At 42.4% G+C, this 14440-nt stretch overlaps 1 protein-coding gene across 4 annotated transcripts in view; it reads left to right on the top strand.

The window, feature by feature from the left end:
• Positions 1-14440, top strand: part of LRR (capping protein regulator and myosin 1 linker 1 leucine rich repeat protein) — a 203523-nt gene that overhangs the window by 100261 nt on the left and 88822 nt on the right. For all 4 annotated transcript variants that reach the window (XM_037427323.2, XM_037427322.2, XM_037427321.2 and 1 more), the window contains 3 exons: positions 243-359; positions 3977-4039; positions 6946-7058. In XM_037427323.2, the coding sequence (XP_037283220.2) occupies positions 243-359; positions 3977-4039; positions 6946-7058 (293 nt within the window). The remainder of the gene's footprint in view (positions 1-242; positions 360-3976; positions 4040-6945; positions 7059-14440) is intronic.

Raw genomic sequence — 14440 nt, 5'->3', positions numbered from 1 at the left:
CACCTAACAGCCTTTACCTTCCTGCTACAGTCAAAACTAACTATATTGAACTCAGCTAAATTGAAAATGGTCTGTTATAAACTATTTTGATCATGAAATTTACTAGAGTGTTGTCCTTTGTTCAGTACAAAAAGTTGCTTGTGCATAAATTTTTTTCCATGATTTTTATTTAACCATGCACATTATGAGGGATGTTTTTCTATCTATCATAATCAAATGTTGTATCTCTGTTTCCTTCCCAGCTGCTGACTCGACTCCATGATGTCGTCCTTCAACAAGAAGAAGCAGGCAACCCAATTGAAATAAAGTTACAGGGTTGCGTAGACGAGATGGAGAAGACACTGAATGCTTATCTTAAGGTTTGTATTCTGATCCATTGCATGTTAGCTATTGTTAGTAATGTTAGCTGATTAACTGAATGTAATCTTGTTTGCAATCTTAAAATAATAATTGTGAAACCATGCATTGCAGAAAAATAAATTAATATCTCAAGTTGAAGACTTACTAGATAGTTGCTCATCATGACTGGTGCATAGAGGCTTTGCTGTTTGAACCTCATTTCTGCTTTTCTAGTATAGCTAAAGGGCGACAGCTGTTGAAGGCCAACTCTGGCGATTTTTCGACCATGTCAAAGTAGTCGTGTTTTTATGTTTTTGGAGCGCTCCTGTTGAGCAAAAAAGTGCAACATTGAAACGGAAACCGAACAGTGCAGTACTGTTTTCGTGTGACATAGAAGTTGGCAAAAACTGGAAGTTGTGCAAGGCATACCAGTTTCGCTAGTGCGGAGTGTGAGAGCTGCAAAAGCAGTCAAGAGCTGACGCTCCGGGGAAAGGTGACCCCGTTGCAATAGCCCTACCATGTCTCTGACTAACTGTGCTACGTGCACAAGCTCCTCGGGGCTGTCGGAAAATCTGTGATGGCTGTGATTCGTGTGCATATGGAGGCCATCCAAAGTCGTCATTCCTCTTCGATGATGTAGGACACACCTGCTTAGTTATTTGTTTGCTTAGTTGCACATTTCACCATCAAATGGCGCCACCTGTCCAGGCAGCTCAAGTTCGCGGGGCTGCGATCGGTTAAAATGCTGTGACATATTAAACACTGCACTAGCGGTGTTTAAACTTGAATTTGCAGGGCCGAATCAATTTATCATTAGCCAAGTACAAGCCACCTCTCACATGACACACTAGGCCCGGTCACATTTCACCTTTTATACATTGTGGTAAGTTACTGTAGTTCATACTGTAGTGTGTATGCTTAGCACGTTAACGTAATGTTCACACATGTGAACTATTCAACTGGCACAGTATTACTGCAGTTTTCATGCCATAAACCGGTGCTGCTGGCTAAAGCACTTTAACGTCAAGATGATGTGTAAATGGTTGGTTTGAGGGCTTGACTGTTCAGGTGATTGTATGGGGAATCTTCAGAAACTGTGACGCAACACGGCTTGCCATTCATCGCACACAGGCCCATGACGAACCAAAATTCGCATGCAGAACTAACAAAGCGTTGGCCGAGCAACACCTGCATTCGTTGGCTTGCGGACAGAAGACCTCAGTTTCGTCGCATCCGTCACTTTGTCGTAAATGACATCGCACACAATGTTGCTAATAATTTTTGTAAGCCTGTTGGGAGAGTCGGCACAATCCATAAAAATCATTTATAAAGAACATGCATATCTGTCCAGCCTGTACTTTTCATAAATAATGGCAATGTGCAAAGGAACGTACACAGTGAGTCTTATTAAGATCTATTGCCCTCAATAGATTGTCGGAGTTGGCCTTTAAAAAATTTGCGAGGTATTTTTTGAAATCTACTATTTACAACTTTGTTTCAGTACTGGCACTAACATGCACAGTACTATTTTTTTTTGTTGATGAAGCAGTTGCTACTGCTGATGTTATCATTAAGGGCTTTATATAAGGAATTGTGTTTTCTATGTTTTAAACTTCTTTGTCCCTTGTTTACCAAATGAAAGTTTTGAAGTCTGACAGCATTAGGTTGCCTGTCTAAGATCGAGCATATCGAAATGCTGTCCAGGCTGGGAGGCACTGGCAAGGCATATAATCCTAAAATATATGTGCTCTCAAACAAAGCACCAAAAGCTGTGTGATTTGGCCCAAATTACTCTAGTAAAAAATGCATAGTGAAAGGGAAACGTTTTCTGTCTTTCATGGATCATAAAATGCTTGCCATTGCTGTGAAAGTAATGCAAGATGATTATGGTAATTCCTATTTCAGAATACGTATAGTTGGTTGTTTTGAGGGAGCTTTTTCATTGAAAATAGTAACTGAAAAGGAAACTCTTGCATGTTTGCCTTGAATGTATGCTTTGTCCAGTAGTAAAATACAAAGCTAGTGTAAATCTATAATTAACTTTTCTGCCTCTTTTTATTTTAAAGGTGTATGGTAGCAATTTGTCCAATGGAAAAAATCTACAGCTGAGAGGGTTAATACTTAAACTTAACTAGACTTGAAGTGAGCCAGGGTCTTTGTGTGCTGTTTATCAACTTACTGTAATGTTTTTAATATGAAAACTGGTCAGGGATTCTGGAATTCAAGCAATAATAATGGAATTATGTATGATGCAGGCTGTAGTTATAGTGAGTTTTGGCAAGGGAAGTTAACAGTGTTTTAACATGAGAAATAAATATGTTGGGGCAAAGTAGTAATACCCAAAGCATAAGCAATACTGTTTCCTAATATCATTGTCCTGATGAATCTGCCGGAAAACGAGGAGGCAAACATTACAATGACACTACCAAATAATTCAGGAAATTGTGGTTGTGATGTTATATTGTCATGATTGTCATGCTTTAGAGCGTGTGACATGTTGTACAACGAGGAGATGGTGGCAGATTTTTAAAACCACATGATAATTATAGTGGATGGCACACACGCACACATGAAATATGTAAAGCTGGAACATATCAATCATCTTGTATGGCAGTGCTAGAGTCCGGGAAGTTGTGGCATGGTAGTGACTGAGAGGCAGCAGGCTATGGAGCAAGTGAGCAACACACCGCGCAGTAAACGGTAGGCACCATTGTCGGTAGCAAGGTAGGTCTCGTCAGCACCAGGCCAAAATGTTGCAGCGTTTGCAGTCTCAAAGGCAGAACAAAGTCTGGTAGAACGAACCTCGCGCATAGACGCAGGTCCCCTGACAGCAGCAGGTAGTGTAGCAGATCTTGCAAAAGAGTGAACGTGAGGCGCTCGCTGTCCTGAAGGCAGGCGCACTGTGGTAGCACTAACCTCACACTTAGATGCGGGTTCGCTAGCCCTCTGGCCTGTTCTGACCGCATTCAAAAAACTGTCTCGCCTAAACGAGCCTCTTCCTCCCTCTTTTTCTTTCTCCCTAATTCGTGAGCTTTTCCTTCTTTTATTGTCTTCCAACAATTGGCCGCTCTGTTGTCTTCTCTCGCAGGCGTGCCTTTATGTGCTTCTTCAGAGTCCTCAAGTTTAAAAGAAAGCTGAACTAAATTGATATGCAGAACTTTTAAATGGCCGTCTCTCAAGCTTTTTAATAACTTGGGTAGCTTTGTGAGTTTTTAGTAATTATAATGCTTCTCTTGATGTATGACAGACCAATTTTATTTCTAAAATAGAAACTGCACATTCACTAAAAAATCTTAATCTGAAATATGGTCAAGATGTATTTTCAGGCTAGTTGGTTCATGCTTTCAGTAGAACAGCACCAGTGAAAAGAAAGCACCACATGAGGAGCAATGACACATACACAAGACACCTTATGTGTCTGACGTTGTGTGCGTGTTGTTCCTGCTCGGCTGGGCCCTTGTTTTCACTGGCGCTGTTGTACTCCAATAGGGGTTTAAAGTTTCTTGTTCAAACTAAGGCTATCTTTTTTCTCAAGAAAATAAAAAAAAGTTGCATAGAAAGCAAATAGGTTCATACTTTATAGGCTTGCTCTCTCTTCTAGCTTTGCTACATACCTTCTTTATGCTTTTCATTTCAGGGAACTGCTTCGAACATGTTGAAGTGCATTGAAGACCAGTGTCCTACAATCATGTCGGATGAGGTATGTAATGTAAGAAGTGTCAGTCAAAAAGTTTGTGTGACTTTTGTCTTATTTTTTTTTCTGCCTCTGTAGGTAGTGGTGATACAGTAGACTTTCGATAAATCATACTACAGGTGACCTCAGGGTATAGTTTCAATTGTCAGTTTCAATTGTCAGCTCAGGCTAACATACTAACTAGTGTTGTGATGTTAATCATTTCACAGTGCTGCACCAGCATTTTAGCTCTGCACGATTGCCAGTAAAGTTTTTAGACATCAGCGATGGTCCTGGTTTTTTTTATCATACAACACGTGCACGTGAGTACAAATAAGGGATGAGATGTGCTGTGTCCTGCAACAGCTTGTAGCTCGTTTTCATTCTTGGGACACTTTTTTTTCACGACACTATGGAACAGCGGGGAAAGGGGTTTACGAAGCATTCGGCACATGGTTGACCAAAGCAAGGCCGACTCTCTGTCTTTCACTTCCTCAGTCAGCATGCGATTGTTGTTGCATATGGTTTAGCTAGTTAGACAATTTTGTAGGCAGCCAATTGGCTTTTTTCACAAACTTCAGTGCCATAAAAATCTGAATTTACAGCTAGGAGCCACAAAGGTTGCTATTTCCAGGTATGGACAAGCAAAATGTTTGAAAGAAGCGAATTTGCACAGTGGGGCAGTTTGAATCAAGTGACTTTAAAATACATTGAAAATATAGCAAGCTGACCAAAATCTAAATATTTTAAAATAATCTATTGTAAGAATTATCATTGTTTGAATCATCGAGAGTGTGTCAGAATTAGTTTGTCCATATAAAAGGTAAGTAGTATACTATACAGAAGAATGTGCCATAGTTATAGTATACACTCCAACCTCAATATAACAAAGCTGGATATAACAAAATACCGGTTATAATGAAATAAATGAAAAATTCTCTTGCAATAGATACAATATTAGAAATATACCTTTATAATGCATTTTCGGATATAACAAACTTATTTTCATGTAGTATGAAATTTCCTTATAATGAGGTTTGGGTGTAGTTAGAAACTGCATCGGTACCCCCTCTGCATGGTTTCGAGAATTAATATAATAAGCTGCAATGACAACACATGAAATTTGCATTTATGAAATACTGTTAAATCACATAGCATAGTGACCAAGTACAGGCTGAGGAAGAACGGCTAAATGTGAGTGCTGCGAAGATATACAAAAGTGTGGAAAAGAATTATCACGTAAGTTACATAAAAAAAAAACATGCGGTAAACATAAATGACCAAAGTGGTTATATTGACTAGTTACTTATTTAAAGTGTATTTGCTCTTAATTTTTAATTATGTAATAATTAATTACTTATTTTTTGAATGGGTTACAAGAAATTTCTGAATAAATGGGCAATTCAGCAACCACATTCATAGCTTGACTCCATGCCGGCAAAGTCCTCTTCACAGTGGTCGTGTGGCATGCAGAAATCCTCAAGGAACATGAAAGCAATGTGCCGGGATAATTGGTGTAAGGAAAGCTGTTGCATCCATGCCACCACTTTGGCCTGCCTTCGAAAACTTGCATTTCCAATGAATGCCCAGTACGAGGCTTTGCAGGAGAGTACTGAACTGGGTTGTTGTGCTTAACAAAGCAGAACAGTGCAACATGATCACAGGAAAATGATAGCTTATAACTGCCATATCTATCTACTTTACAAGGCTTTGTACATTTCTTTTTACATGCATAATTATTCTGAGTATTCTTAGTTGATTGCGACAAAAAGTGGAAAGTTTGCTGTGGGTGCAGAGCACAGCTGTTGTTATCTCTACGATATTTTTCTGTATTCCCATTCTTGCAGTCATTTTCGGTCTTATTGTGACACTTGTGACATCGAACATAGAAGATCAATCAGCTATACATTAATGGTAGTGCATGACTGCTGAAAATCATACGCAAACCATGCTCACAACCTGCTGGCTTAGGTTGTCCAATTAAATGTGAATGCTTCCATCTAACAAGTGTCTCGGGAGCTTATAACATTCATACCATTGCATCATGGTGGCTAATGACAATTGATGGTGGCACTCTTGTGGCCAGCGGTCTTATGCATGGGCCCTTTAGAACCTATACTAACTCTGAATATCTCTAAGGCCGTGTGGCAGTCTGCAAGCTTGTCATTGACACATTGGCTTTGGTGGCACCGAAAGTGTCAACCACAAGCTTGAAGCAGAGACCCAAGCCAGTTCCTGGCCTCGTGCACCATACACAGTCGATCTAGTCAATTTCAAAATCAGTGTCCATGCAACCTTTCTCGTGGTGCCTCATTACACATTGAGGAAAGTTCATATCTGCTGTACAGACCAGAATTGCAGTTTCTGTAGTCTTGTCGTTCCTGGACCAGATCTGTTTCAGTGCAATTGAATTTTGTTTATCACTCGTTTCTTTTTATCTCATTTTTTCTTATGCATATAATATGATAAATTTTTATGCCACTTGTGTCAAAGTAAATTTGTTTACCACTATATGCTTTACATAAAATGTTCGATTTCAACTCAGCAAATTTCAACAAAGTTTAACTGCAGATAAAACGTGTGTAGGACCAGCCCTTGTTTTTAAACAGTAACTAACTCATGGCAAGTTCAGTGGCAATGGCGGATCCAGCCTATGCTCAGAGCCCAGCAAATGTTGTATTCCTTGCCTGACTGGTATCCTTTGCCTTTCTAAGTTGCACTCATCTTCTTCACTACACCTTATAATAATGTAAATTGGAAGTTTTGCCTATTTTGTTATATCTAGGTATAATTTAACTACTGTTCCAAAGGAATAGCAACTGAAATGAAATTCGATGCTGCTTGCCCTTGTAAAATGTTAAAAATATAAATCTGTGCCAATATGACCTTTTTAGTACAATGGACTGATTCAACTTGTATTTACACCTTTGTAGAAAGTTCGAAGAGAGATTGAGGACATTTGTCGAAGTCGGCAGAACTTTCCACAAGAGGTTCTCCAGCGGGCTATTCTGGACCAGGCTGGCACCGACATTCTAAACCGCATCAGGTAACTGTTGCAAGTTTTCACACAAATTGTTAAAAATGTTTCTTGAAGTTGTGTATATGTTGATACATCTCTTGTAATGCTTGAAACGTAAGCTCAGAAAAGTTGGGGAAAGCTCTGCAAAAAAAAAAAAAAGAGTGGAAGTGTGGGCACAGCCACTACAACGACCCACTTATAGCAATAGTATTCAAGGATCAAGAAATTTTTCTTATAACAGTGTAATTATAATAACGAGGTTGCTTTTATACTGTTGCAAGGCAGTAGGGGGTATTTTCTTAACTAACACCATGTACACATGGAAGGGCAACCAGTGCCCTCTCTTATCTCATTTGGCCTGTGCATCGTGTTTGCTTTTTAACTCTACAAATGGTCCTTGCTTCATGTGTGAGCAGTTTTTCGATCTTCTATATTCTATTGACAGTGTGAAGGCTGCGATTTGACAGACTGCTCTACCAATGCGAGTGAGGTTCAACATCACTACATGCTCTTCAGTGTCACTGGGGTGTAAATGTTCCTCCCTCCTGTACTTTCAGTACAGCACACATGAGCACGCCGTCATCTGCCAGAATTCTGCTCAACTCCTTGCCAGGTTTCAAAATGTCAAAGGCCTCAATAATTTCTTCAGGAGGGTGCACATAGCTCGAGGTAGTTACTAGCTACTCTATGAAGCATAGCATGTTCAAAATGTTAAAAAATAGATTGGTGGACAGATTTATAATGACTGAGTTTGTTATTTTTACCGTACGAAGATTAAAGTTCCGTGAAAAGCCGTCGAAGTCAATTGTAAATAAGGGATTTTTGTTCAGTGAACTTGTCTCTCTTCATATGTACCATTTTCCTGTATCAAAGCTTTCTAGGAACAGGTGCTTCCTTGTCGAGCAGGCATAGCCAGCACTTGCAAGCATATAGAATGTAAGGAAAGAATACCTAAAAAGCTTGATGCATTCGACTGCCAACCTAAGTGGCACACATTCACTGGAATCCTTATGCTTTTTCTGTGCTGGTTGAAGGATCTGCTGAAGTGTGGCTAAAAATCGCTTGATCTCCATGGGAATGGAAAAGTGTGAAAACAACTTATTGCATTTTTGTAGCTTTGTAGGGATTTACACTCGTGCCAAAAGTATGGCTGATTTGGCACAGAGCTCTAAGGGCCACCTAAATGACCATGCAATAGCACTTTCATATGAATACAAAAAATGTTTCATGACAAACAGGCTGAATTCAGTGCTTCCCATCTCATCTTCTCTGAGCGAGTTTTTCAGTGCCATCTAATATTCATTCCACGTAAATTATTGTCAGGTTGTGGTGGCCCAGAGCACAAAAAAGTATGCTGCTACAATGTGTATTGGTTAAACTATCACAAAAACAAATTCAGTGAAAAAAGTAAGCAGAGATTCAAACAAGCCAGTGCAAAGTCTGCTCCCAGCATAGGCATGGGGGATAGGCAAACAAATATTAAAGTACAGTCGAAGCCACCTATAACAATCCCACATACAATGATCTATTGGTTATAACGACCATATTTTGGTGCACTTAGGATTTTCCTATGCTACCCTTTGAAACTGAGTCTACATATAGCAAACGTTTTTCAAAGCCTCCTACTTTTGCAACGAATACTTCAGACACCGTCGCGGTAAAAATATGGCACACACAAAGCGAAAAAAAAAAATTTTTTTTCAATGTGATAGGGCTTCCGCGCGCGTGCCCCGCTGCAGATTACTTGAGACAAAGATATCGTAGCCTGCAGCAAGCACCGCACAATGCGAGCGAGGTTGCTCACTTTCCAGGCGTTTCTTCACCAGGAGCATGAAGACTATGGTCAACTTTCACACGGCAAGTTTTTTAACACTATTCTTGGCATTTCGGCATCTACGACCGCCAATGGTGAACCAAATATGCCTTCGAACTCAAAAAGCATGCGAGAAACGATAACATTGTGTCGCATAAAAGTTCACTGTGAAGCTCAACTCTTCAACACCCCTACGTACCGCAAAAGGTTTTCAACCTTTTGGAAACGGCAGATACCGGTCGATTAGTGATAAGACTTCGGCACGGTTGCGGTGGTGCCTGAAGGGATAAGCATCAGAAAAGAGGCAGGTATCAATGATTGTGCAATTTTGACTAATCGCTGGCAACCATATCATAATTATCTGCTGATATCTGCTCAGTGGAGTGACGGCGGTACAAGCGTGCCATGCTGCTGTTCGCAAGTTCGCCGCCGCCGCGCCGTGCGAGGCCGCTTGCGCGCATTACTTGCCGAAATAGTCATCGTTGTGTTAAACGAAAAGGCTACTCACCACACCCGAGCATGATCCCGAGTGAAGCATGCACAAAGAACGCACAAACGCGCACATATAATAGACTGCAAACGACCCAGTATGCGAAGGCGAGAGCCAAATAAGTGACGTGCTGCGCGAGCTAGCCAGAGATGATTGGTTCGACGTACGGTACCACGCTTCTGTGGAACTGTGTGAGTTCATTGTGAGCATGGTTTAATTCACTCGTGAACACACAACTGGCGTCGCTTAACACGCGAAAAGGCCCAACTTGTCAGCGCAGGGTTTGTTATCACTTTTTAATAAAAAATACCCAGAAAAAAAAAACTTTTTGGTCGCTAAGTGAACGTTTTTATGGGCGAGTTCATATACAACAAACTACTAATATAACAACTATTTATCGCGACACTTTCGAGTTCGTTATAAATGGGGTCGACTGTATTCGAATTTACATTGACATTAATTTGAAGTTTATAAAATTTGGTTGCATTTAAAACAAACTCAGTGATCCCACTTCTGCGCAAACTGCGCCAGATAAAATTTACCGTGTCATCCGGATAATATGAACAGAAATTGCGCCAAGTTGCGCCAAAGTCGGCACGTCAGAACATGTGTGGCTTGTTCTTGGGGCCATAAAAGTCACAACCACGTACCTAGAGCTAATTAGCGAAATAAACAGTGGATGCAGCGGTCAAGCGTGTGTCCCAAGTACATTGTAGACTACTAATAACCTAACCGCTTATAGTGCAGAACCACTTACAATGCGGTCTTTTTCTACTCCAGTTTACCCTCCCATAGAACCCCATGTATACGCATACCGCTTATTGTGCAGTTCCCCAAGATGAAAGACCGGTTTTAATGTGGTTGTCGGAAATTCTTTCTAACAAATGCTGTAGCCAGTGGATTTCTGAAAGGAGGTGCGCTGGGTGCGTCGCTGGGTAGCGAACGACGAGGTTTTTTGGGAGGAGGAGGGGACATGGAGTGAACAAAGAAAGGGCAGAGGGAAGAAAATTAAAAAAAAACACCACGGGACACTGCACGGGCTCGACAAGTAAAGAAGGAGGACAGTTGCCTTGATGACCGATGAGCCTTTGCACCGTGGCTACAGCGTACGGTACGGTACGCAGTACAGTGCAAAGGCTCATCGGCTTTGCACCGTACTGTACGGTAGTACGCGGCTACAGCGTACTACCGTATTTTCGCGCGTATAACCCGCACCAAAAACCCAAAAATTTCAGTGGCAAAGTGGAACTGCGGATAATACGCGGGGTGTTTTCTATAGTGCTGCTTCACAGCATTGCGTGTTGTGCTGTGAAGCCCTTTAACAGTGTAGCGAAGGCTACGGAGGCGGTTTCCGCAAATTCGTGTTGCTCCGCAAGTAGCACGGCAGCTTGCGGCTGATTTTGGTTTCGCTTGCTTGCATCGTTGAAGCGTTTAGAAAAACATTTGGGGAGAGGCAATTCGATTGTTCAGTGTAAACTCTCACTGTCACACCACAAGTATATTTTTTGGACGTTCGCGGCCACTCAGTGACCCTCCACATGTCCCTACGTCACGGACGCCATGTTTACTTTTGGAAAGGGCTTGCCGAAAGGTGGTGCTGTCTAAGAAAGTTCCATAATAAATAAAGTAAGTTCCATAATAAATAAAGCAGTATTTATTTCAGCAAGGCAAATGAGATGTTACAGTGCCTATAGAGATATTATCAGTAAATTAATGTACTACTTTCTGACGCGGTAGCAGGCATGCATTTCGGTTTTGTTGTTTCCAGGGTGCTGTTACAGTGTACTAAAAAGGAAAGTGCTGTCAAGTTGTCGCCGAATGTGAGCGCTCTTTACCTCGCTGATACCGCTAGTTCTCCATATCTCGACCCGTTCGCCAAGCGTAAGTCGATCTGTTCTGTCACCATGAGTAGCGTACGGCGGCAGGCCTTCATGGCACAGCAAAAGCTTAAGATCATCGCCGTCGCCGAGAAATTCGAAAATACGCGGAGCGGGAAGACAGCACGATGTGGACGAGTCCTGCGTGCGACTGTGGAGAAAGAAGAAAGAGAGCCTGCAAGCCGCGCACCGCAACCGTAGGTCATTTTGTGGCCCCAAGACAGGTGCCTACCCTGAGCTGGAGGCGGAGCTAGTAAAGTTCAACGAAGATGTGAGAAGCAGGAGTCACGCCGTATCGACCGAGATGGCCCAAGTGGAAGCGCGGCGACTTTCGAGGGAGCTAGGCCTACCTCACGAGTTCCGTGCGAGCCACGGATGGCTGCACCGCTTTATGAAGCGGCAAGGGCTTTCAATCAGACGGCGGACTACAATATGTCAACGCTTGCTGGCTTCTTATGAGGAGAAGCTGCTCAAGTACCAGAGATATGTAATTGGCCTGCGAAAGCAGCATAATCACATTTTCTCGCAAATCGGCAATGCGGATGAAACTCCTGTTTATTTTGAAATGCCGTTGGGCACAACGATTTAGAAGACGGGCAGCAGTTTGGTGAGCGTGCTGACCGGCGGGAACACGAAACTGCGCATCACAGTCTTGCTTTGTGCCCTCGCCGACGGCACGCAACTGCGACCGTACGTCATCTTGAAAAGGAAAACTCTACCAAAGGTTCATTTGCCTGCCGGTGTGGTGGTGCGCGCACACGAGAATGCGTAGATGAACAGTGACTTGTTCGTAGACTGGATCAAGACGGTATGGGAGAAGAGGCCCGGTGCGATGCTCGCAAAGAGGTCCATGCTCGTTCTTGACTCGTTCCGCGGCCACACAACTGAGAAAGTGAAGGACCGCCTTTCACGCAACGGCACCGACTTAGTTGTTATACCCGGTGGATAAACGTCAATGTTGCAGCCTCTGGATGTGTCGCTTAACAAGCCCTTCAAAGCGCATGTCAAGCGCTATTACGCCGAGTGGATGGCCGAAGGCTGCTACGACTTGATGCCGACAGGACGAGTCCGAAGGCCTGATATTGCTCTATTCTGCAAGTGTATTGTCGTGGCATGGAAGGCCATTCCAGGGGAGATGGTGCGAAAAAGTTTCAAGAAATGCTGCATCACAAACAACATGGATGGAACCGAAGATGACCTTGTGCATAATAGTGAGGACTGCGGCTCAAGTGATAGCTCTAGTGAGAGCAGCGACAGTGAGTGAATTGTGACTGGCCTTGCAGACAGCGTATTCTGCTTGCTAAATAAAGCTTTTTCTGTCTACATATGTGCTATGTTGCTTGAGCAGTAGCTTTTGTATAGCCTTTCCTGTATATCAAATGTGCGGGCAATACGCGAGGATTTTTTTTTTCTTTCTCGGTGAGCTGAAAGTGGGGGTGCGGATTATATGCAGGGGCGGGTTATACGCGCAAAAATACGGTACGTCCCTAGCGTGGCTTCGGCCGCGTGCCCCTCAGTGGCACGTGCGATCCCATCCTTATCCACTGCATGTGCTTAAAAGTTTCCTGTCGGGAAAGACGTCGTCGTTATTGAGCTTACAACGAATATCGCGTTTGCTTTCATGTCCGTAAATTGAAAACTTCTTATGTTTTTATGACACGAGCTTTTACTTTTGCTGCCATTGCGCTGTCGTACATAAGCTTGGCGAGTAGTCGTCGTTTGATCTGCCGGCCACGAACGCGCACTTCGTATCATGCAAGCTGTTCTTAGTTCACTGCTAGTGTGATCTTTTTGACGCTGAATCTTGATGTTATGGACAAACTTTCCACAACAACATACCAAACAGCAAGCTAGACCTAATCGGCATTGGTTGCGCTTCGATTGGTAGCGGTCGCGTGAACTTAAGTTGCGGTTTGGTACCGAATCAACAAAACTCTTTGCAGTGGCCGCACTCGACAGGAAGAGATACATATCGTTAATGAAAATGAGGGTGGCACCTGTAGCGCTCAAATAGTGGTTCGGGATTCGATTTCGATGTGTTAAATCGAGTGTATGTGTGCCGATGAAATCGACTGGTTCGTGTCTTTCAGCGCATCAAATTCCGGACGTGATTCGACATAGTTTCTATGTAATGCGCATAATCGAGGTGGTCTAGTAGTCAGCGAATTTTCACGATGGTGCTTTCCTTTGTTAGACCCCCCACCCCCCCAACTTTTCGCGTTCATTTCATTGGCATTGCATGTCTTTGGACGTTAAATTCTTTTAACAATAAAAAAATATAAATGTTTGCAAGCATGCATCACACATTTCGTTTTTCGGACATGCGAAGCTGCATGTTCAACACGTTTTGTGCAAGTGCGGCCCTTGAAAAAGGTTTTTTTTTTTTTTTGTTATAGTGCGGTACTGCTTATAGTGCGGATATTCGCGACTTCGGCGACTTACGTATAAGTGGTCTATACTGTAATCAACAATGCTGTGCTCGGTGCCGATGGAGCGTCTGTTGTGCAAGTCGGCTCAACGACAAAATGTGCTCTTCCCAGGGGCTTATGACATATAGTCTAATCGGTAGTGTGTAAGTGGGGTGCCAATTCGTCAGCAAACGTCTGCTTCAGGAGCACTGCTGAACGCTCGTTTGGAGAGTCGCTCTGCACTAAATAAAGTAATTTTTGCTAATAACTGCACACGTGTCACCGAAATGTTGCATCTATTTCTGGACATCGCAATCTAATTTTTTATGCTTTGCGTCCACAAAAGAACACCTGAATGGTGGGAATGCGTTTGTTAAATTGTGTAGTTTCAGCAGAGATAAGTGCCAGAGGAGGTAGGTTTTCTGAGACTAGCTGAACGACGTCACATTATGTCCAGCAGTCTAATCAGTTGGAAAAAAAAGAACCTTTTTTTTATTCTTGAAGTCATGTTGGGGAAATGCACTTGAGACTGTGAGAGTCTCTAGCGTTGTGCGTCACAGCGTTTGTCTACCATATCTGCTGATAACCACTTAGGTGTATTTATATTGTTATTTCATGAAGTACAATTTTATTCAGCCAGTATTCTGTTTATTTTCTATGGAAATAATCACTGAACAAGTTTTTACAGAATGCTCAACAGCATGACACCTGTGGTGGCTCTTGGGCCCTCAGACGCAGAAACCCAAGACAAGGACAAAAAAAAAAAAAAACATTTATAGACTTCACACACACAAAACAATCACAACACTGTGGCTATCTGT

Source organism: Rhipicephalus microplus, chromosome X (assembly GCF_043290135.1).
Source record: "Rhipicephalus microplus isolate Deutch F79 chromosome X, USDA_Rmic, whole genome shotgun sequence".
In the NCBI taxonomy this organism is placed as follows: Eukaryota; Metazoa; Arthropoda; class Arachnida; order Ixodida; family Ixodidae; genus Rhipicephalus; species Rhipicephalus microplus.
This window is presented reverse-complemented; position numbering and strand designations above follow the sequence as displayed.